The sequence below is a fragment of the Cloeon dipterum genome, chromosome 1 (genome assembly GCF_949628265.1).
Source record: "Cloeon dipterum chromosome 1, ieCloDipt1.1, whole genome shotgun sequence".
Taxonomy (NCBI): Eukaryota; Metazoa; Arthropoda; class Insecta; order Ephemeroptera; family Baetidae; genus Cloeon; species Cloeon dipterum.
Window position 1 is genome coordinate 16,325,988 of NC_088786.1, and position 17,343 is coordinate 16,343,330.

General features: G+C 38.8%; 6 protein-coding genes and 1 non-coding gene across 10 annotated transcripts; 3 read left to right on the plus strand and 4 right to left on the minus strand.

Annotated features, from left to right (window-relative positions):
• The first annotated feature begins 92 nt into the window (after window positions 1–92).
• Window positions 93–4,079, plus strand: fws (four way stop). Its single transcript, XM_065482540.1, has 12 exons — window positions 93–262; window positions 576–680; window positions 744–1,082; window positions 1,142–1,284; window positions 1,344–1,509; window positions 1,588–1,842; window positions 1,903–2,050; window positions 2,108–2,385; window positions 2,720–2,963; window positions 3,015–3,243; window positions 3,589–3,789; window positions 3,847–4,079. The coding sequence occupies exons 1-12, from the start codon at window positions 220–222 to the stop codon at window positions 4,039–4,041; spliced, it is 2,346 nt and encodes a 781-aa protein (XP_065338612.1). The 5' UTR covers window positions 93–219; the 3' UTR covers window positions 4,042–4,079.
• On the minus strand, window positions 4,067–5,632 carry LOC135938746 (pre-mRNA-splicing factor ISY1 homolog). Its single transcript, XM_065482653.1, has 7 exons — window positions 5,491–5,632; window positions 5,194–5,216; window positions 4,966–5,129; window positions 4,707–4,910; window positions 4,496–4,645; window positions 4,344–4,441; window positions 4,067–4,286 (listed from the first exon to the last, which is right to left on the minus strand). The coding sequence occupies exons 1-7, from the start codon at window positions 5,491–5,493 to the stop codon at window positions 4,122–4,124; spliced, it is 807 nt and encodes a 268-aa protein (XP_065338725.1). The 5' UTR covers window positions 5,494–5,632; the 3' UTR covers window positions 4,067–4,121.
• Window positions 5,633–5,758: 126 nt separating this feature from the next.
• LOC135938759 (probable peptidyl-tRNA hydrolase 2) lies at window positions 5,759–7,832 on the plus strand. 2 transcript variants are annotated; one of them, XM_065482686.1, is made up of 7 exons: window positions 5,759–5,968; window positions 6,209–6,321; window positions 6,393–6,483; window positions 6,538–6,656; window positions 6,707–6,795; window positions 6,860–6,974; window positions 7,031–7,832. In XM_065482686.1, exons 2-7 carry the CDS (start codon window positions 6,214–6,216, stop codon window positions 7,115–7,117), a joined length of 609 nt encoding a protein of 202 aa, XP_065338758.1. In that variant the 5' UTR covers window positions 5,759–5,968; window positions 6,209–6,213; the 3' UTR covers window positions 7,118–7,832. The 2 variants fall into 2 exon arrangements, with proteins under 2 accessions (XP_065338758.1, XP_065338750.1); XM_065482678.1 differs by having other exon boundaries at window positions 5,762–5,968; window positions 6,393–6,656.
• Window positions 7,833–7,966: 134 nt separating this feature from the next.
• eIF2Bgamma (eukaryotic translation initiation factor 2B subunit gamma) lies at window positions 7,967–9,987 on the minus strand. The gene is made up of 8 exons (XM_065482597.1): window positions 9,748–9,987; window positions 9,504–9,658; window positions 9,275–9,440; window positions 8,996–9,191; window positions 8,789–8,940; window positions 8,460–8,737; window positions 8,158–8,407; window positions 7,967–8,106 (listed from the first exon to the last, which is right to left on the minus strand). Exons 1-8 carry the CDS (start codon window positions 9,902–9,904, stop codon window positions 8,057–8,059), a joined length of 1,404 nt encoding a protein of 467 aa, XP_065338669.1. The 5' UTR covers window positions 9,905–9,987; the 3' UTR covers window positions 7,967–8,056.
• Window positions 9,988–10,024: 37 nt separating this feature from the next.
• Window positions 10,025–12,419, plus strand: LOC135938693 (uncharacterized). Of its 2 annotated transcripts, XM_065482552.1 has the most exons (6): window positions 10,025–10,144; window positions 10,315–10,422; window positions 10,592–10,880; window positions 10,937–11,097; window positions 11,158–11,321; window positions 11,387–12,419. In XM_065482552.1, the coding sequence occupies exons 3-6, from the start codon at window positions 10,592–10,594 to the stop codon at window positions 12,372–12,374; spliced, it is 1,602 nt and encodes a 533-aa protein (XP_065338624.1). In that variant the 5' UTR covers window positions 10,025–10,144; window positions 10,315–10,422; the 3' UTR covers window positions 12,375–12,419. The 2 variants fall into 2 exon arrangements, with proteins under 2 accessions (XP_065338624.1, XP_065338634.1); XM_065482562.1 differs by lacking the exon at window positions 10,315–10,422 and having other exon boundaries at window positions 10,067–10,144.
• Window positions 12,365–17,283, minus strand: Dnaaf5 (Dynein axonemal assembly factor 5). Of its 2 annotated transcripts, none has more exons than XM_065482528.1 (12): window positions 17,056–17,283; window positions 16,049–16,694; window positions 15,812–15,995; window positions 15,615–15,760; window positions 15,316–15,551; window positions 13,872–14,069; window positions 13,653–13,815; window positions 13,439–13,597; window positions 13,187–13,366; window positions 12,844–13,122; window positions 12,613–12,792; window positions 12,365–12,553 (listed from the first exon to the last, which is right to left on the minus strand). In XM_065482528.1, the coding sequence occupies exons 2-12, from the start codon at window positions 16,668–16,670 to the stop codon at window positions 12,420–12,422; spliced, it is 2,481 nt and encodes an 826-aa protein (XP_065338600.1). In that variant the 5' UTR covers window positions 16,671–16,694; window positions 17,056–17,283; the 3' UTR covers window positions 12,365–12,419. The 2 variants fall into 2 exon arrangements, with proteins under 2 accessions (XP_065338600.1, XP_065338591.1); XM_065482519.1 differs by lacking the exon at window positions 17,056–17,283 and adding an exon at window positions 16,778–17,049.
• On the minus strand, window positions 14,330–14,522 carry LOC135934890 (U2 spliceosomal RNA). The gene has a single exon (XR_010574150.1). It is a non-coding gene; the product is annotated as a U2 spliceosomal RNA (small nuclear RNA).
• Window positions 17,284–17,343: the final 60 nt, after the last annotated feature.

The following is a 17,343-nucleotide window of genomic DNA, read 5'->3' on the forward strand; positions in this document are numbered from 1 at the left end:
AGTTTTGTATTTTGACGTGCTTTGCATTCCAAGCGGCAAGGAGGTCTTTTCCGTCGATGACGTATGTATCCAGACGTATCACATCGCCACCGCCACACAAACAAAAATCGTCTGTTTTCAACTTTTGACCTGGAGTCACCACCTGTCGACCTGTCACTTTATATTAGATAAATCAAACCATTTCAAACAGTGCCCTTATTTGCTTTCAAGATTTAAACTATGTCGCACTCGGAAGACTTTTGGCAAAACATCGAAAACGATGGTGAGAATCGTAATTCGTGTAATAGATCAAAATACTTCTTGATTTTCGCTAGAATCGGCTAGAATATTGTTTTAGCGGCCCTTTTATATAATTCTCCTATTAAACTCCACAATGTCTGTCAATTTGTATTTTTCTGGCTTAATGGTGTTATGTAATAAAGTAATACCAGAAAAATTAACACATTAATTTTTCGTGCGAAAAAACATTTGGACTCACCCAATCTGATTCGTGTTTTAATTATATTGATTCATAATTTACGTTGAAGTAAAATCAAAATGTTATCTTACAACCTCTAATTTTCTTCTTTTAACAGATTTTTTCAAAGTCTTCCTCCAAGGGAATTACAATAATGGGAAAACGCTCGAAATGGTATCTGAAGGACTTGCTGTCGCGGATCAGCTTGCAAAGCTATCGGAAGGTTAGTTAAACAGAAAAAAACATGTTTTTGTTTTGATACGAAATGTTTTTGCTAAATTTTTAGGAGTAACAGTTCTTGATAGAGAACTCATGAGGCAAGTGACAGATCATTATGAAGACTTGATTTCGCAAGCGACGTGCATTGAGAAGCTCGAAGACGTCTTAAACGTCATGCAGCCACACATCCAATATCTCCTGGTTGCCGTGGAGAGGCTGAGCTCCAAAATCGTGGAGCCGTACAACAGAATCCAGAGTCAAACTCGCATGTTGAACAATTTACACGCCACCTCCGACCTTCTTCGACGGGGCGTCCGGATTTCTCAGCTGATCAAAAGGCTCCAAACTCACATGAATGGAGGTCCGCAAGAACTAACTAAAGCAGCAAAGGTTCTGAGTGAGCTTGGTATAGACAACTTGATCGGAATTTGATTTTATAATTGATCGAGATATATAAATATGTAGATGAGATGTCACTTGATGTCGATTTGAGCCACCTTGAAGCAATAGATAAGGACCTGCGATTGGCCAGGCACCACCGAGCAGACGTTGACAGGCAAGCGAGGCAACTTCTGGTTGATGGCCTTGCTGCCCAAAATAACGCTCAGGTAGTTGGGACCACTTGGAGGGCGTTATCAATTTTAGCTGAGCCTCTGCGCTGTTGCAGGTTGAAAATGCCTTGTTGGTGTTCCACAACCTTGGCCATCTGCAAAACACCATAAAGCAAATCATGATCAGTAGCAAGGATCACGTCGCTTCCAAACTGCGGTCTGAACTGGATTTTCAAAATTTAACACAGCAAAATACGCCAAGTGCTTCCAAGCGAGCAGGAGGTGCAGTTTGATTTTCTATTTTATCAATCAATATTTAAGTTTTCAAAACCTGATGTCAACATTACATATTTAATGCAGGTCCTGGAGGTCCAGGCCGCGCACCGCTAGTTACTCCAGGAAAATCTGCCGAGTTCAGGTCGTCTCTTTGGAGTGCGATCGAAAAGTGCCTGGAGTGCGTTCTAGTCGAGACCAAAAAGGTAGCAACTCTGCAGAAGCAGTTGGCGTCTAGTCCCACTTTGACTCCTCACGTGAAAGAAGTAGACATTGAATGCACAAAGTTCTGGGACGAGGTCCTTTTTATACTTGGCTCAGAACTCACTCGAGCTACTCAGAGTAAAAACATAATATTATGCAATGTTATAATTATTATAATTTATTCTTCCATCATTACAGGTTCCATTTTCATTCAGCAAACGCTGGAAGGCGAATATCCTAAGCTTATCAAACAGTATTTAGAAATGTGCAATCGAATGCAAGCCTTCAGCAACCAGCAGCGAAACAGCCTCTTCTCAGTCTTTTCCAACCAGCAGTATGATTTGAAGTAAAGATAACTTAAAATTTCAATGAACTCAAAATAATCTTCTCTAACTTTTTCCAGTCGGAAGGTCATAAACTCTTTTGAGAATGCGTATTTAGCACGGTCAATGTCTAGACTGTTTGATCCAGTCAATAACATGTTCTCTGCGGAAGACGGCATTCCTTCACACGATAATATCGACAGCATCCTCAGGACAGTTCTTGACGAGCTTTCAGTATCAATGGTTGAGTCTCACCTTAACAAAGTCGTTGCCAGCAATGTGGCCAATACCATCAAGCTCTTTTGCACGAAATGTGAACAGCAAATTGTAACTGGGTCTGATGCGGTCCAGTTTATTGGTAATTTGATAATTTTGCTGCTTTTCTCAGTAATCACCAAAGGATTTATTGAAGCATGTTGAATACCTAATAGAGTTTAACTCGGTACCTAGCAGGGTGTTCTTCTTTCAATATTTCTAATTTAAAATTTGCTTAATTTTTTAATCAAGGGATATGCACTTTAACATCTCTACTCAATCAAGGCAGCCATTTAGTTTGTGTTTTAATATATGTCAGTTATAACAATCCCTTTTTATCTCTTCATTATAACTTGAATTATTTGGTTACTCACATTAACCTTTCAACAAAAGCTGAATGTTAACCTGCATTCAAAGTTTGAATTTGAATTCCACAGAGGCACCGACCACAGGACAGCTCTTGAACGCATCTCTTGTTGACATCCTTCACTATTTGACTCTGCAAACCAAGCGCAGGGTTGGCAACATCAACGGACTCTCCCCTGAAGCTATTATCATCATATTTGATGCTTTGGAGAGTTGTTCTTCCTTGGCAATATCCATCATCATGCCTGTGGTGACTGCTATTGAAAGTTCGATGGAAGCAATTCTGCTTACGATGCACAATGAAGACTTTTCTCAGTAAAATCTGGATTTAATGATAAATTTAAAAATTTAAAAATATATTTACAGGAATGATGACAAGTTTGAAGCGCCTTGCTCCTTGTATGTAAAGGAACTGCTGAGCTACCTGAACCGGGTGTCCGGTCAGTATTTGTCCCTCTTCAAGTGGCCTGAAATTTTGGCAGAAAGTGTAAGGCCTGCTGCTGAGCGCTGTCTGGACTTGTTTGTGCGTCTTGCCTGCTTAGTCCGACCATTGGGCAGTTTTGGCAGACTAAAATTAGCAGCTGATTTCGCTCAAGTATGCAAATTGACTTTTATCATACCAAATTACTTAATTTGAAGATTATTTATTTTATTGTTGATATATTAACACCTGAGATCAGGGATTTTGATTTAGGTGGTGCTGATTTTTGTACAAGCTTAAATTAATAAACTTGTTATTGAGTTGATAGCTCCCATTTCTTCATTTCATCTCTTATTTAAAAAGATGAAATATTAATGCCAGAGTTGAATTTCTGGATAAATTATTTTTTCCTTCTATCTAAGCCAACCATTTTCCATTCCACCCAGTTTTTCCTAGAGATTGGCGAAATTGGACGGAGTTGCTTTGAGGATTAATGTGAAATTAAAAATCTCATTGCAGATGGAGTTAGCAATTGGATACCTGAGCACCCCTTCTGATTTGGGGAGATCCTACCGAGTGCTACGCTCACTTAAACCACTCTTGTTTCAAAAACCAGAGGATATTGCTAATTGTCCTACAATAGGAGACATTCTCTCCCACAGCTTAGTGCTCACGCTCTTATTTGCGCATGGCCCAGCAGAAATGAAATCGCCTCATGTCGTAAGCACAATTAATTTCTGAGGATTTCGTTGAATAAAACTTGATAATATTAAACAGAGTGCTGGCTGGTCAGTTAAGTTCTATGCCAACTGGTGGGATGAAAACAAGAGCGAGAGAAAGCGCCTGGAACTGATTGATGGCGCTCTTCAGGGATATGCAAAATCTGTGTCTGCGTCAGGGAAGACATGCTTCCATCCAGTTTACCCGATAATGGTGGATTTGCTGCGTGCTGGCTCCGAGTTATGTATCTGATTTGAATGAAATTAAACATGCAGTATTCTAAAAATAAATTTAATGCAAAATTTATTCTTATTTATATATGCGTTTCCACGCTAAGCCATCATCTCATCACTGGCATATTTTTCGATCAGCTCTTGCTTTTTCCGCTTTAGGATTGCAGCCTCAATATCTTGCTGTGATGGGACAGGAACATGGGCAATGAACCTCGACAATTCTCCAGTTCCTTCTGTTGGGTATGAAGTTGCTTCGTCATCGGACTGAAAATATTGGAAGTATTATTATCTGACACGACAATCGTGATTTTAAGGCTATACATTATCCTCTGGCTGAGCGTAGTAAATGTCCTCCTCTTCTTCAATCTTAGAATTGACCTCTTTCCTACTTTTCCACTCCTCAATTTCCGCCGCAATCACTAGGCAAATTAATATTTCGGTGTTAAAAAACGACCGAGAAACTTGAAACTAACCTTTCCGTTCTACTTCCTGCTCTCTTGGGATTAAAATTCCATCATCATCATCCCTATAGCCATAATAGTCCGCATCAATCTCCCTCATAAGCTCTCCCCTTGTTTTCTTGGTTGGAGGCGGAGGCTCCTGCTCAAACAACTCTTTCACTCCTGGAAATCAACAAAAAATAATTAATGCATGCTTCAAAATTGATTAAGATCATAATCATACCAGGAAGTTCCTTGGCTGCACCGAAATACTTGTAGCCTCGATTGCCAGGTACTTCTCTTCCTTCGTGATCTAACATTCTTGGCCCTGTCCTTGCATAATCTGGTCCGCCAAGTTCTTTGATTTGAGCTTCCCAATGGCCCTTCTCTCGTAACAGTTTGTTGATTTCATCGTTAAGGTCTCTGATGCGAAACTCCCCCAAACCAGCTAAAAATAATTTTGTCAATTGAAATAATGGATCAAAATTTCACCAGCACTGTACCATTTTGTATCTGTGTTACTTTCTTGGCAATCTCGCCGATGACTTGCCGCCTCCATTTTTCACACCACCTTAGATTGGTACACTCTGATGCAAGGTATGGTCTTCTCAGGGTTTTCTTCTTCCAGTCATCTAGCTGAGACGCCCGCCAGCGCGCAAGTGTAGTCCTGCGATTGAAACGATATGATTAAATGAAATATGAGCAATAATAAAAAAAAATTAGCTACTCACATAGCTTTCTCTGCATTACGAGCCTGTGGAAAGAAGAGCAAAAACATTAGCATTTTGAAAAATACATACAGCGAATGCACTCAATAGGGGGACACAAAATATGTAATAATGTACAAGTACATATATAATAGCAAATGTTCACACATGTTTTCAAAATATTTAAAATTTATTCAGAAACTTATAGAAGAAAGAAAAATTGCAACAGTTTTGTGTTTCCTATCTTAAATTCCATTATGCATTGTAACATACAACGGTCTTGTTTATTTTAGCACGATTCATACAGTAAAGATTTCATACCATATTTGTTCCAGATGATACTCTTTAGATTTGAGAATATTCTCTACAAACACCAGCTTCAAGCGGGTCAGCGATGTCAGCGTGTGGGTCAGTGGCTGAAAATTAAAAAACAAACTGCCTTACTGCCGGTGAACAGCGCAGTGTTTTGCTTTTTCAGCTTTTTTCAGACTGGCGTGCGTCGATTGCGTCGCTTGTCACGTGGGCGTGGCATTATCCTTCAGCTGCAACGACAAGGCAAGGCACGCCCTCATGAGCCAAGGAGTTTGAAGACGCCGGATTAAGACTGATTGAGATTTTGAGCGGTTCTGAGCTTGCTGCTTTCAGGAAAGGAAGCAAAACAGCTCAAAATACACTCTATCATCCAGCCTTCGCTCTTATTCAGTAAACGTTTCTTACTACATCACATTTTGCGAAACCTTTGAACGACTAAGTAGAAAATTAAAATTACATGACACAACCTGCCATCAAGTATTAAGAGGTGTGTATCATTATGACAAACTCACTGACTTTGTGTACAACAGCAATTTTCTTATCCGTACGTTGTCCCGCATATTATTTTATGTTCTTTCCAGCATTTTTAGTGAATTTAAATTAATTTGGAAGTTGCTAACATGTTAATCCACACGGAAATAGCCAAACATGTAGATATCCACATTAATAATACTTGTGGAAGTGCGTATTTCGCTCATAAAATATTGTTGATTACTCTGTTTGTCAGCTGTGATGAACGAAGAAGCTTCTGGTGGTGACTCCCAGCAGGGATGGAAGCCAAACATCGAATTTCTGCAGACTTTAATGGGGATGGGGATCGAAAGAGCTGCTGCAGAAACGGTAATTTTATTCATCTTCATGTCAATTTCTTTAACTGTGCTAAATTTTTTGCGTTCACGTTTTCTCCTCAGGCCCTCAAAATCACTGGCAATCAGTCAGCCGAGCTTGCTGCTGGTTTTTTATTTGACAATGAGGAAGATTGGGGTATGGCTAGTGCCGCAGGTGGGGCAGGTGATGACACTGTGTCGCAAAACAGAGTTCAGATTGACCCTTTAGATGACTGGACCTCAGCTCCGCCAGTGGAGGTTGTGACAGATGTCATAGGCGACTCGAGCAAAATGGTTTTTGTCATTAATGTGGAACTCGACATGACGCCTGGAAAAATCGCTGCTCAGGTTTGGAAATCAGGAAATGATGTTGCCTATTTATAACATTGAAACAAAAGGTGGCTCATGCTTCTCTGGCGCTGCACCGCAAACTTCAGTACATGTGCTCAGCAGGAACTGACATTTTGACTCAATGGGAGGAATCTGGGCAAGCATAATCAACCACTAATTTAATTTTGGCTTAATTTGCTTATTCACTACGCACATTGCAGAGAGAAGACGGTTGTTTTGAAATGCAATAATTACCCTGAACTGAAAAGAATCCATGAAAAAGCAGATTCGATGAATGTTGCAAACTGTATCATTCATGATGCTGGGCGCACTCAAGTAAGACTAAACATTTTTTCCTACACTTTCTGAACATAATTCCATTTTGCTTCTAGGTTGCCCCAAACTCTGCCACAGTCATTGGCTTGTTTGGATCTGAAAAGGATTTGGATGAAATTACTGGCTCACTCTCTCTCCTTTAGTCTCATTATTTTGTTTACAAGGAAATGCTTTCAGTTTGCCACAGTTCTTTGGGGGGAAAGGGGCTAAACATTTTAGTTGAGCAGTCTCCCAGAACCAACTAAAACCAAAACAAACCCACAGAAATTAAGATATTTCAATCTTGTGCAGTTGAACTGCACTGTATAAGCTGTAAATTGAGTTAAGGTGGAGGACACATTTAGGTATTTCTAAATTTCCCCTTTAAAATAATTATCTAGTTAAAAAAATCTGTCCTCTCGCCAGACACTTATCGTTGACAAAAGTTGAAATCAAATTTGCAACTTGAAAATCTTTATTTGGTGTAATTGTTTGGGCTTTTCCCTTGACTTAATTGTTATTTTATTTTCTAACTAATCTGATTTACAACTTTAGTCATTGTCGGGTTAAATTTTGTCATATTTATCAAACGTTAACATCAAGAAGCGCTATGTAAATCCAACTTAATGTGAATGAGCGACGTTATGTGGAATTAGTTGCGATTTTGGTGGGCTGAAACTTGAATATATACCGCGAAAAGCACTTCTTGCTTCAATTCTCTAACATTAATTAGCAGCTTTTAATATAAAACCTGCGCGAAACTCACTTTCATTTTTGGCCATTACAAACATTCCACGCTTAAGATGTGGCATTCTTATGTACCTTTGTAGATTGTAAATAAAGATTTGATTTTGAAGGAATATCGAATGTGGCCTGCAAGTTGCAAAGAGTATTTATTTACTGTATTTTAAGACTGCTTCCCCTTTCTGAATATCAGCATTAATTACTTATATATATGAGATTATGACGAATTAAATTTGATGCTTGGAATGGAAGAATATAAACATGAGTGGTTGATACTTGTGATGATTATTTTTAATACAGTGACCAAAATCATTTTACCTCAATTTGGGATCATCAATCACTCTGCTAACAGCACGTCGCTACTCGGTGCTCATTAGCACACCAGACAGAATTTTAGAACTGGATTCAGCTAAAAAGAATAAACTGATAATGTAATGTTTCACTAAATTATGCAACTCACTTATGCTAGGAACTGAAAATTTGGCATCAACAAGGCAAGATTTGAGATTGCAGTTTGTTCCTATGTTTGCTTTGTCTGAAATCAGGCAGTCAGTAAGTACTGTTCCCTCTTTGATGGTGACTCCATCCATGATTATGCACCCAGACAAAGTCACATTTTGCTCAATGATGCAGGAGGAGCCGATTGAGCATTTTTCGATCTTGACACCTTCCCCAATTTGTGTGTTGGCGCCCACAAGTGAAGATTCAATCTGCAGGAAAAAAATAAATTTTGATGGAATTTACAAAATTTACACAGGAGACCTTTCTTGTTTTGCTCCCACATGAAGGATCAACCCGGACAAGTGGCTTTGACTTGGCAAATCTTTCCCAGTTTTCGGCCAGCAGAACCTGTCGATTGACTTCACAGTATGAGGCAAGAGTATTGACTTTGAAGCTGCTTCCAGAAGGAGCAATGATGGCAAAGCAACGCAGCCGGTCATCCAAATAGCGCCCATAGCTTGAGTCAGGATGGTTGTTGTAACCATTGTATAGGTCAGTCAAGTTCTGCAATTCGTCCACAGTGAAGTGCTTGAAGAACTCTGCAACAATTCGTAAAATAAGACTATGCTGGGACAGCGTTAAAGTCCTACTATGAGTTTCTTCAGTCTCCTGTTCATCATCGATATCCACGCTCAATCTCTTTAGCTCTCCTTTTGATTCCTTGTGGACGACCTTGTTGAGATGCGAAAATTGCTGCTTGATAATAAAAGGGAGCACCTCTCCTTTCAACGACATATCGGAACTGACAAATAAATCACTAATGAGGACTGAACTTTAAGTTTTTTCTGTAGACACACTTTTCCTCACTGATGATGAAATTCCAAACCCGGTTGTCAAGTATATAGAAGTGCCCATCCGTCAAACGACTTTTAATGTCAATTCGGCCAAGTTTCTTAATAATTCTCATCCTTACGCTCATATTCTCATCATGGTCCATTGCTGATGTTAGCATCAACAATCTGTTGTGCTTATCAAGAACAACTAAATCACGATCTAAAAAATAAACGATTGGTAAGTTCATTTAAAAAAAAAAAATTTAATTCAACCTCCTAATTTAACATTTGGGTATAAAATACCTGTTCTGATCTTTGATTTTGGTCCAGGCACAGAAGTGGATTCAGGTATTGACGGAAAGAAAAAGGCTGACATCCCTGCACCTGTTGTCCTATGCAATTTGATCATTTCATCAAGAGATTGGTCTGTGATGAAGTCGCATCCCATGACAATCACGTCCTCTTTCCACTTAAATTATTTCAGCATCCCATTAGTGTTGCAATAGATGTGATTCCCGCTACAATCCCTTACTTCTCCACAGATAGCAACTTTTTTTAAAGCATCTGCTGTTCCCAAATCATCGGATTCCCTGATCGTGTGGAATTTTACGTCCAATTTCAGACCCAATTTGTCTACTGCTTTCTTCACTTCTGCGTGTTGAACATCGAGTGTTATTACATTCACCTCTGAAAACAAGCATTTAAATTTTAAATTATATCCAAATATCCATTTAATCTTTTTTTAAGCCGGAAATATCAACTACTTATGTACTTACCTTTGAAACCCTCTCTTTCCAGCAAGGATAAGGGATACCAGATCAAAGGCATATTTCCAACAGGAAGCAAACATTTTGGCTTGTTATTGGTTATGTCTCGCATCCGGGATCCTGACCCTGCAGCTAGCAAAATAACTCTATATTCGTTGCTGCGCATTTTGCTGAAAAGGAGCAAAAATATGCTTAAAAACTATTGTCCAGACACGTGTGGTTTACGGCTGATGCAAGCTACTGGTGCTGGTTATGATTATATTTTTGAGAGAAGTGAAGAGGGAGAGGTTTTAAAAAATGTGGGCGTGACTGTGGGAGAGATGAAAAGAGACGAGAGAATGAAGAGGCAGTAAACATCAAATAATAATATTGGGATCAGTCAAGGAGACGGAGGACGGAGTGACTGGTAAAGTTTATATATGTAATTTTATTCCCGATCTGTTCCTGATTAAGCAAAAAATGAGATTTTAATATCCTTGTACTTAAAACCGTTTTTTTAGTGTATCATAGATAGCAAGCTTTATTTCCGTCCCATAAAATTTAATTCTAGTTCTTAATTTTTTATGGATTATGCAGTCGGTGGACTAATTGCAAGGTGGCCTGCACTGTCCCTCTCACTCTCACGCCAGATTATCACGTCATATTGCGAAACATTCAACGCACTCTTCTTGGAGGATCTCAAAGGTATTTTTATGTATCATAATTATAAAAAAGGGAATCAGTCTTACACTACATAATAATATATAATTACCGATAATTACAATATATATTGTACTGCTTTTATTATTATAATTTATAATTAATTTTGATATTATTTGGTATCATTTGCAATTTTCCGTCTTATTTTTATCAGATGGCTATCTACTATGTTGACAACGCTTACTATGCCGCTTTGGAATATTTGGAAGATGATGACGGTGGCGATCAGCCAGCTAGGGCAGTGATACCGCCTAACCCTTTGGACCTCATTGACAAACAGACCTACATTTGTAGGAAAAGCAGAGCAGTAAACCTTATTAGTCTGAAGCAAATGTGCTTGGAAAATGTTGCTCGAAACATGGACAGTGTTTGGTGCAAGGACTTTGTTGAAAATTGGTCTGGGCAAATGATGTTATATTTTCTTGGACCCTTTGAACAGATTGGTAAGATACACATAGTTTTTGCAATTTCTAAAGGTTATTAATTTTTCTTTCCTCAGCTGGTGGATGCGTATTTGAACTGATGGAAATACTTCGAAGCAAAAATTGCCTCCATTACCGATATCTTCCTTCCCTTATCACTGGACGGTTAGAGACTTTAAACTTGAAAGACACAAAGAACATGAATAAATTATTGTCGCCTATCAGATTTCGATGTGAGGTATATTATCAGAAAAATAATTTAAATATAAGGCACTTCATTGCCTGCTTTAATTTGCAGATCAACTTGAAAATACTTAATCTTGAAAATTGCTCTGGAATGAAGGAGTCAAACCTGTGCTTGACACTTCAAAATTTGAAAAGACTTGAGCATCTCAACCTGAGGAACACAGGGATATCGGACAATATTTTGGAATCAATTGGTTCATGCACTTTCCCCTTACAGTATGTTATTTTGTACTGAAGTAGTTGAAAACAAAATGTTTAAGAACCCATGCATTTATTTCCAGACGCTTGCAAGTTAGTGACAATGAGAAGATAACCAACCAAGGTGTACATCAGCTATGCAACAAGCATTTTGCAAACCACTTGAAAGCAGTCAGCGTGGAATTCACTGATGTGAACATAGAGGGAATATTTCACTTGCTGGAATCTCTACCAAAGCTAGAAGTTTTGGAGCACATTTCTACAACTGACGCTGTGCTTAACTGGAAATTAAAATACCGAGACAAAGTCTTGAATTTGAGGCAGTTAAAATTGGACCTATCTGCGTACACTAATGAAGAACTCTATATGTTGGTGATGACCTGCAAACAATTGACAGACCTTTCATTCACGAGCAGTGCGGCAGTCACACAAGATGCCCTGTTACCATTTCTTGACATGGCGAAAGTTTCAAAACTATCGTCAAATTGCGTGCTTATACCAGAGATGTCATGGTTCATGCATCTTGGGCAGTCGATGACGCACATTGACATCGGTTGTGTCAGCCCATGTGCGACTCAAATAGATTTGTCGATCATCGGCTCTTCATGTCCAAAATTAATGAGTTTATCCCTTCGTAACGTGAATATGGTCGAGAGTAAGACAGATTTCACACAAGGTTGCATGTTTAAAACGTTGCATAATGTTCAACTGCAAAATGTGGCTCTTGCAAACAATGTTCCTGAAACGCTTAAATTCATATTTTGCCACACTCACAGCATCCAACGAATCGAACTGTGTCTGTTCTGCCTTGCTGAAGGCTTCATGGAATCTGTGTTCAGCGCCTGCTTCACCAACCCAAAAGTATTGTTCAAACTGAAAGTGGTCAGTTTTGTCAAGTGCCAGAACTTAAATGACGTTGCTTTCAATCACTTTTTGTGTAGTGCGCCGCGCTTGGAAGAGTTGCACTTTCACGAAAATGCAAATGTTTATTTCATCACCAGGCTGATTGCTCACAATAAAATGAATGTAAAGGTTGTTTGTGACAAAACACTTGAAGCAGATGATCTTTGATCATTTTTTAATAATTTTAATAAAACGCACTTAAAATTAAACAAATTAATTGTTTACTTTATATTGGAAGTGATGAAGTAGCTCATCACACTGTCTTTGATTGGTAAATCTTCTTTTGTAGATGTTCAGAAGCTTTGTCATCAATGGAATGTCAATCTGACCAATTACTTTCAGAGTTTCTGAAAAAGGTAATGGAGTAATGACAGTAGCAAATTTAATTCGGTGTCGTAAAGCTCACCTAATACCGCCAAAGAGTAATTTGAATCCTGGTCATCCAAATGAATGATGGCTGTTTTGAAGAGAAGCTCAACTTGGGAAACGTGGTCAGAAGGCACTTGAGCAGGCAAAGCAGCTTTGATGACCTCGAGAGCTTGAAGTCGCACCCCTGCCTTCACATCATCCAGCCTTTCAGAAGCAACTGAAATTCGCGTTTTAATTCATTTTAATGCTCAATTTTATTGTGACATACCTTTGACAATTCTGAATGTAGTCTCAATATCAAGGATTCCTAAATTTTTCCACCGACAGCACAAAATTTCCAACGCACGTCCTGCGCCAAGGCGCGGATCCGTGGCAGTTTCCTCCATCATAATTGCCAAAAGAGGTGGGAACTCTACAACCATTTCCGCAATGACATCATCAGGAACTTCAGGCTCGCTGATTGCAATTATTAGAAGAACCAGTGCTTGGGATCGACGCACTTCGGCTACCCGTCCAGCAGCCCACTTGAGATTTGGTCTGATGAGGTCTAATTTGCATATAAATAATTCAAGCTTAAACACAGCATTTCTTAACTTTTTCATGTTTCATACTGTTTAAGATAGATTTGAGGAAGGATTTTGCGTCACAATCGCAGCTTTCTATAAACTTCCAAGACAGGATGGGCATCATAATCCTGACCATGTCCGCCAAATCTGATCCAGTGGATGCGACTTTGCTCCATGCTACAAGAATTTCTGCTACAGTTGGCAAATTTGGACCTATTCCACTGTCTGTAGCAATTAAAATAATTTTATATTGTAATTTTTGAACAAAAAATGTACATGTTTTATTTCTGTACATACCTGCTCCTTGAACGAATGCTAGGAAAATGTTCTTGAAAGCACAATACTCCGTCCAGACAGAAACTGTAGATTGCAGGTTCTTCAAAATTTCATCGCCGAATAGCTCATAGAGTACAGTAAGTTTCACACCAGAAAGTACGGCGATTCCATCAAGAAGCTCTAACAATAAAAGGATTAAAGTTTGGTGCTTTTCTTGAAAATATTGCGGTCTTACCTTGTGAGTTGTTACTCAGTTCAGAGGACTGAGAGTTGCCTGCGAGGTTGAGGGCCACGGAGAACAAAGCAAGATGAGATTCTTTAGAACTCATTTTTCCGCTTCGTAAAGCAGCATCCAATACACCTTTTGCACAGTGAAGAAGAGCTGTCTGATATTGAAGCTATATGAACATTGACTTTAAATCTAAAATGGTTAAAAGTATTTAACTTTGTATACCTCCATATTGGTATTAGCCGTTTTTGACAGAGATTGGCATGTTGTTAAAAGGTGAGGTTCCTCCAGTGTGGTTAAACCTTTCAAGGTGGCAGCAAAACAACACAACTGGCACAGTGTCAGCTCCTCTTGAGGAAGCGCTACGTCCAAAAGCGCATGAATGGGCGAGAAATAGCCCAACAATAGGAGGCACTGCTCTACCTGTGAATTGATGAACTTTAAATCGCAAACTATGCGGTACAGTATTAAAATTTTATCTTAAAAGGTAACAAAATTTACTGTTAGCGCATGTAATAAAAATTATTAAATATATATATATTTACATATATACCGAATTTAACTCCATATCCATACCATAGATATTAACCATACTGTGAAGCAACGCTTCTCAAGAATGGGTCACGTAGGACACAATCTCTGATATACAGATATGTTGAGGGGAGAGGGCTTTTATTAGTTTAATATGGTGGGCCGATCCTGGCGGTACTGCAATACCAGGCCAACCCGTGTCAGGAGTGGAGCAAGCCCCTAGCATCCCGACGATTTCCAAAAATCAGTTTAATATTCTGGACTAGCAATGCTAGTCGTATCAGATATTAAGCTGATAAGAACAGATACTACACTTTGATCTTAGCCAAAAGGCCGAGAAGCGATACTTGTTCACACTAGTCGAGGGGGACTGGCCTACAGAAAAGTAACACAAGTGCGTCAGTGAGCCGAAATGAATTCGCCCCTGTTTATTTCATTTCAGGGACTAGTTTCGAAATCATACTTCTATTCCTTTCAAAAACCTATATTTAATTTAATGTATATAAATAATTGTAGAAAAACATTCGAAAACTAATTTGAAATTAATTTCAAAGTTGGTTAAAAAATGAGAAGCCATGAGCGCCATCTGCTAGAAGCTTAGTGAAGCATTTATCGAGATGCGGTAGATGGAGTTGCGCGCATCTCTCGCGACAAAGTTCATGCTATGTATGACTATCGCACTCTATAAAAGTGCTAGAAGTAATTTTTTAAGACTAAAATATACTCGCAATGATAATTTATTTTCCTGAAGTTATATAATATAAAATTAAATTTATGAAGCTGGCCTTCCATCTTTGATTTTTCTGTTGCTATGGACTAAAGAGAGGAACGAAAAATCGTTTTGAAAGTTAACTGGCCACCTTGTATATAAATACGTTACAGATTAGATTTAACTATATAGACCTAAAATAGTAGGGGAGACTGAAGCCCTATTTCTTTGAAAATGTTGCACAATGTAAGAGACATAAGACAGTAATATGTATGATTAATTAAATAAAGCAATGACAGTGAATATAATAAAATTATAACAGTTTTAAAATTAATACTTCAGGAAAATTATAAAAAATATTATTCGCAAAATTTCACAGAAAAATTGATAACTAAGTAAGAAAACAGATAATTAATTTACTTTACTAACCTTATTCTTCAAATGAGGTTCGCTTGAATCTGCACATTTAATACATACATCTGGCCATATTTTCTGGAGATACTGGATAAAATTTTTCTCAAGATGCCTGACAACTTGGAAAAGGAGACTCGCCGACTGCATCCGAACACCCGCGTTCCAGTCATGAAGTTCATGCAAAATTGCCGGAAGCATCTTTGAAGTTTCTCGTTGCATTAACGCTCTGCATCCAACACCTGGCCTGTTTTCTGATTGGAAAAAAATTAGGTTAAAGCAAATTCTTTGTCCAATCTAGGATAGGAAATACACACCTTCCAGAGGATAATCAGGTAAATGAATTAAGCCATAGTCGAGTTCAATTTTCAAGGACTCTTCATTTTCTTCTTCATATTTTTTACCAGCTTTGTTCCAGACCTCACAAGCAAGGTCTTGAACCTCTGGCATTTCGTCGTCCATTCTACAAAAGAAAATTTAGTCGAGAAAAACTTAACATGGGAGGGTCTTTTACCCTGTCACAACTAAAGGTATGATACGACAAAAATGGGAATATCTGTCGGGCAAGTTGATAAGCCAGTCCCCACCGACGCTGACTACCTCCTTCCGGACAGCAGGAGATGAGTCGTAGAGTCGCTCTCCTAAAATGTGAGCGACTTTTTCAACCAGGTTGTGGCTGCCATACTTCACAACAACGCCTGTTAGAGTAAATGATTAAAAATACTTTCAATTTGATAGAAAAAATTCATACCGATAGCAGATATAAAAGCGACTCGGACCTTGCTATGCTTGTGAGCAGTGCCCTGTTTTAAGGATTTCAGGAATGACTCCGATTGGACGTGAAATGTTTTAGGGGAGGCCTGGGCCACGATTTTTACGCTTTCGCAACTAGCTAACTTGACGTCAGCAAAATTGTCCAATAAGGACGCGCTGAGGATATTGCACAGAGAATTTAAGTGCGGAACCAAGTCACAACCAAAAACCTTCGTAATAGCAACTACAAGGAGTTTGATCAAGAGCAGTCGGACTTCCTCTGAAGGTTCCTGCTTGTCAGTGTTAGAGATCCTCTGTTCAATAACGGCCAGAATGAATGTCAGATGTTGTTCAGCTGAGGAAGACATTGGCAAGAAATCAATGACCAACTTCACGGCCGCTTCTCGGCAGGCTTCTGACGTGTCGCTGAACACTTTTAGCAAGTCATTGAGGACGATGTCAAATTCTTTAGCTTTGGCATCCTCCTCCAGATCATTCAGGTAAGAACGGATTTTTCCAATGGTGGCTTTTCTGTTAAATTTGTTTTCATCGGCCAGTCCGCGACGAAAATTCATGAGCACTTCCCTGGGGAGATCAGCAGGGTCAGGGTGTTCGGACATCTTTGCAGACTGCAGAGTAGATCACTATGACAGTGAAACATACGATAAGTACATACATTATATAATATCCATACAATTTTTTTAAAGAGAAAAGATCTGTTACAAACCTTTGGTGAATGTTGTTTGGGAAAATCAGTAGTACGTATTTCATAAAAAAAAAGAACTTTCAATGTGTTATTGATGGTATGACTGTATATCTACATACATAGGCCCACAATTAATGCTACTGTGTTTTAGATTTTACATATTAATGCATAATATTACATGAATACAGTCATAATACTATACATCAACCAATTTTATCCTCGAACGTGAAAGACTGCTGATATCAAACGGAACAATATGTATTATGTATATAGATACACAGACAATCAATTAATGCCACCTTCCAAATCACAAACATAATTCAGCGTTTCCATGGAGAGCGTGTCAGCGTGAGCGCACGTGAGCGTGAGAAGAGCGATCCGTTACGAAGTTACGATGTTGTGGTCTGGTTCTGGATACGGATACGGTTAAGGAGAGTTCCTTAGTTACGATCTGCGATCTGCATGGTGCATGCTGAATGTGAATGTGAATTGTGAATGCCCATGCCGGTTTTGTTATTATTTTGTTATGGAGGCGGAGTCTAAAGTCTAAATCTCCGGATTCGGTTGCTGAAACACTCGTAGTCACG

Coding starts and splice junctions, on each gene's coding strand:
- fws (XM_065482540.1), top strand. CDS start 220: ATGTCGCACTCGGAAGACTTTTGGCAAAACATCGAAAACGATG. Junction 263..575: donor GCAAAACATCGAAAACGATG/GTGAGAATCGTA, acceptor TTCTTTTAACAG/ATTTTTTCAAAGTCTTCCTC. Junction 2,964..3,014: donor CACAATGAAGACTTTTCTCA/GTAAAATCTGGA, acceptor ATATATTTACAG/GAATGATGACAAGTTTGAAG.
- LOC135938746 (XM_065482653.1), bottom strand. Junction 4,646..4,706: donor TGCAGCCAAGGAACTTCCTG/GTATGATTATGA, acceptor GTTGATTTCCAG/GAGTGAAAGAGTTGTTTGAG. Junction 4,287..4,343: donor ACGCTCAGCCAGAGGATAAT/GTATAGCCTTAA, acceptor CAATATTTTCAG/TCCGATGACGAAGCAACTTC.
- LOC135938759 (XM_065482678.1), top strand. CDS start 6,214: ATGAACGAAGAAGCTTCTGGTGGTGACTCCCAGCAGGGATGGAAGCCA. Junction 6,322..6,392: donor AAAGAGCTGCTGCAGAAACG/GTAATTTTATTC, acceptor TTTTCTCCTCAG/GCCCTCAAAATCACTGGCAA. Junction 6,975..7,030: donor ATGATGCTGGGCGCACTCAA/GTAAGACTAAAC, acceptor TTTTGCTTCTAG/GTTGCCCCAAACTCTGCCAC.
- eIF2Bgamma (XM_065482597.1), bottom strand. CDS start 9,904: ATGCGCAGCAACGAATATAGAGTTATTTTGCTAGCTGCAGGGTCAGGA. Junction 9,441..9,503: donor AAGTTGCTATCTGTGGAGAA/GTAAGGGATTGT, acceptor AAATAATTTAAG/TGGAAAGAGGACGTGATTGT. Junction 8,941..8,995: donor TTCATCATCAGTGAGGAAAA/GTGTGTCTACAG, acceptor TTTATTTGTCAG/TTCCGATATGTCGTTGAAAG.
- LOC135938693 (XM_065482552.1), top strand. CDS start 10,592: ATGGCTATCTACTATGTTGACAACGCTTACTATGCCGCTTTGGAATAT. Junction 10,881..10,936: donor TGGACCCTTTGAACAGATTG/GTAAGATACACA, acceptor TTCTTTCCTCAG/CTGGTGGATGCGTATTTGAA. Junction 11,098..11,157: donor CTATCAGATTTCGATGTGAG/GTATATTATCAG, acceptor TTTAATTTGCAG/ATCAACTTGAAAATACTTAA.
- Dnaaf5 (XM_065482528.1), bottom strand. CDS start 16,670: ATGTCCGAACACCCTGACCCTGCTGATCTCCCCAGGGAAGTGCTCATG. Junction 15,996..16,048: donor CGCTTTTATATCTGCTATCG/GTATGAATTTTT, acceptor TTACTCTAACAG/GCGTTGTTGTGAAGTATGGC. Junction 14,070..15,315: donor AACCTCATTTGAAGAATAAG/GTTAGTAAAGTA, acceptor ATCAATTCACAG/GTAGAGCAGTGCCTCCTATT.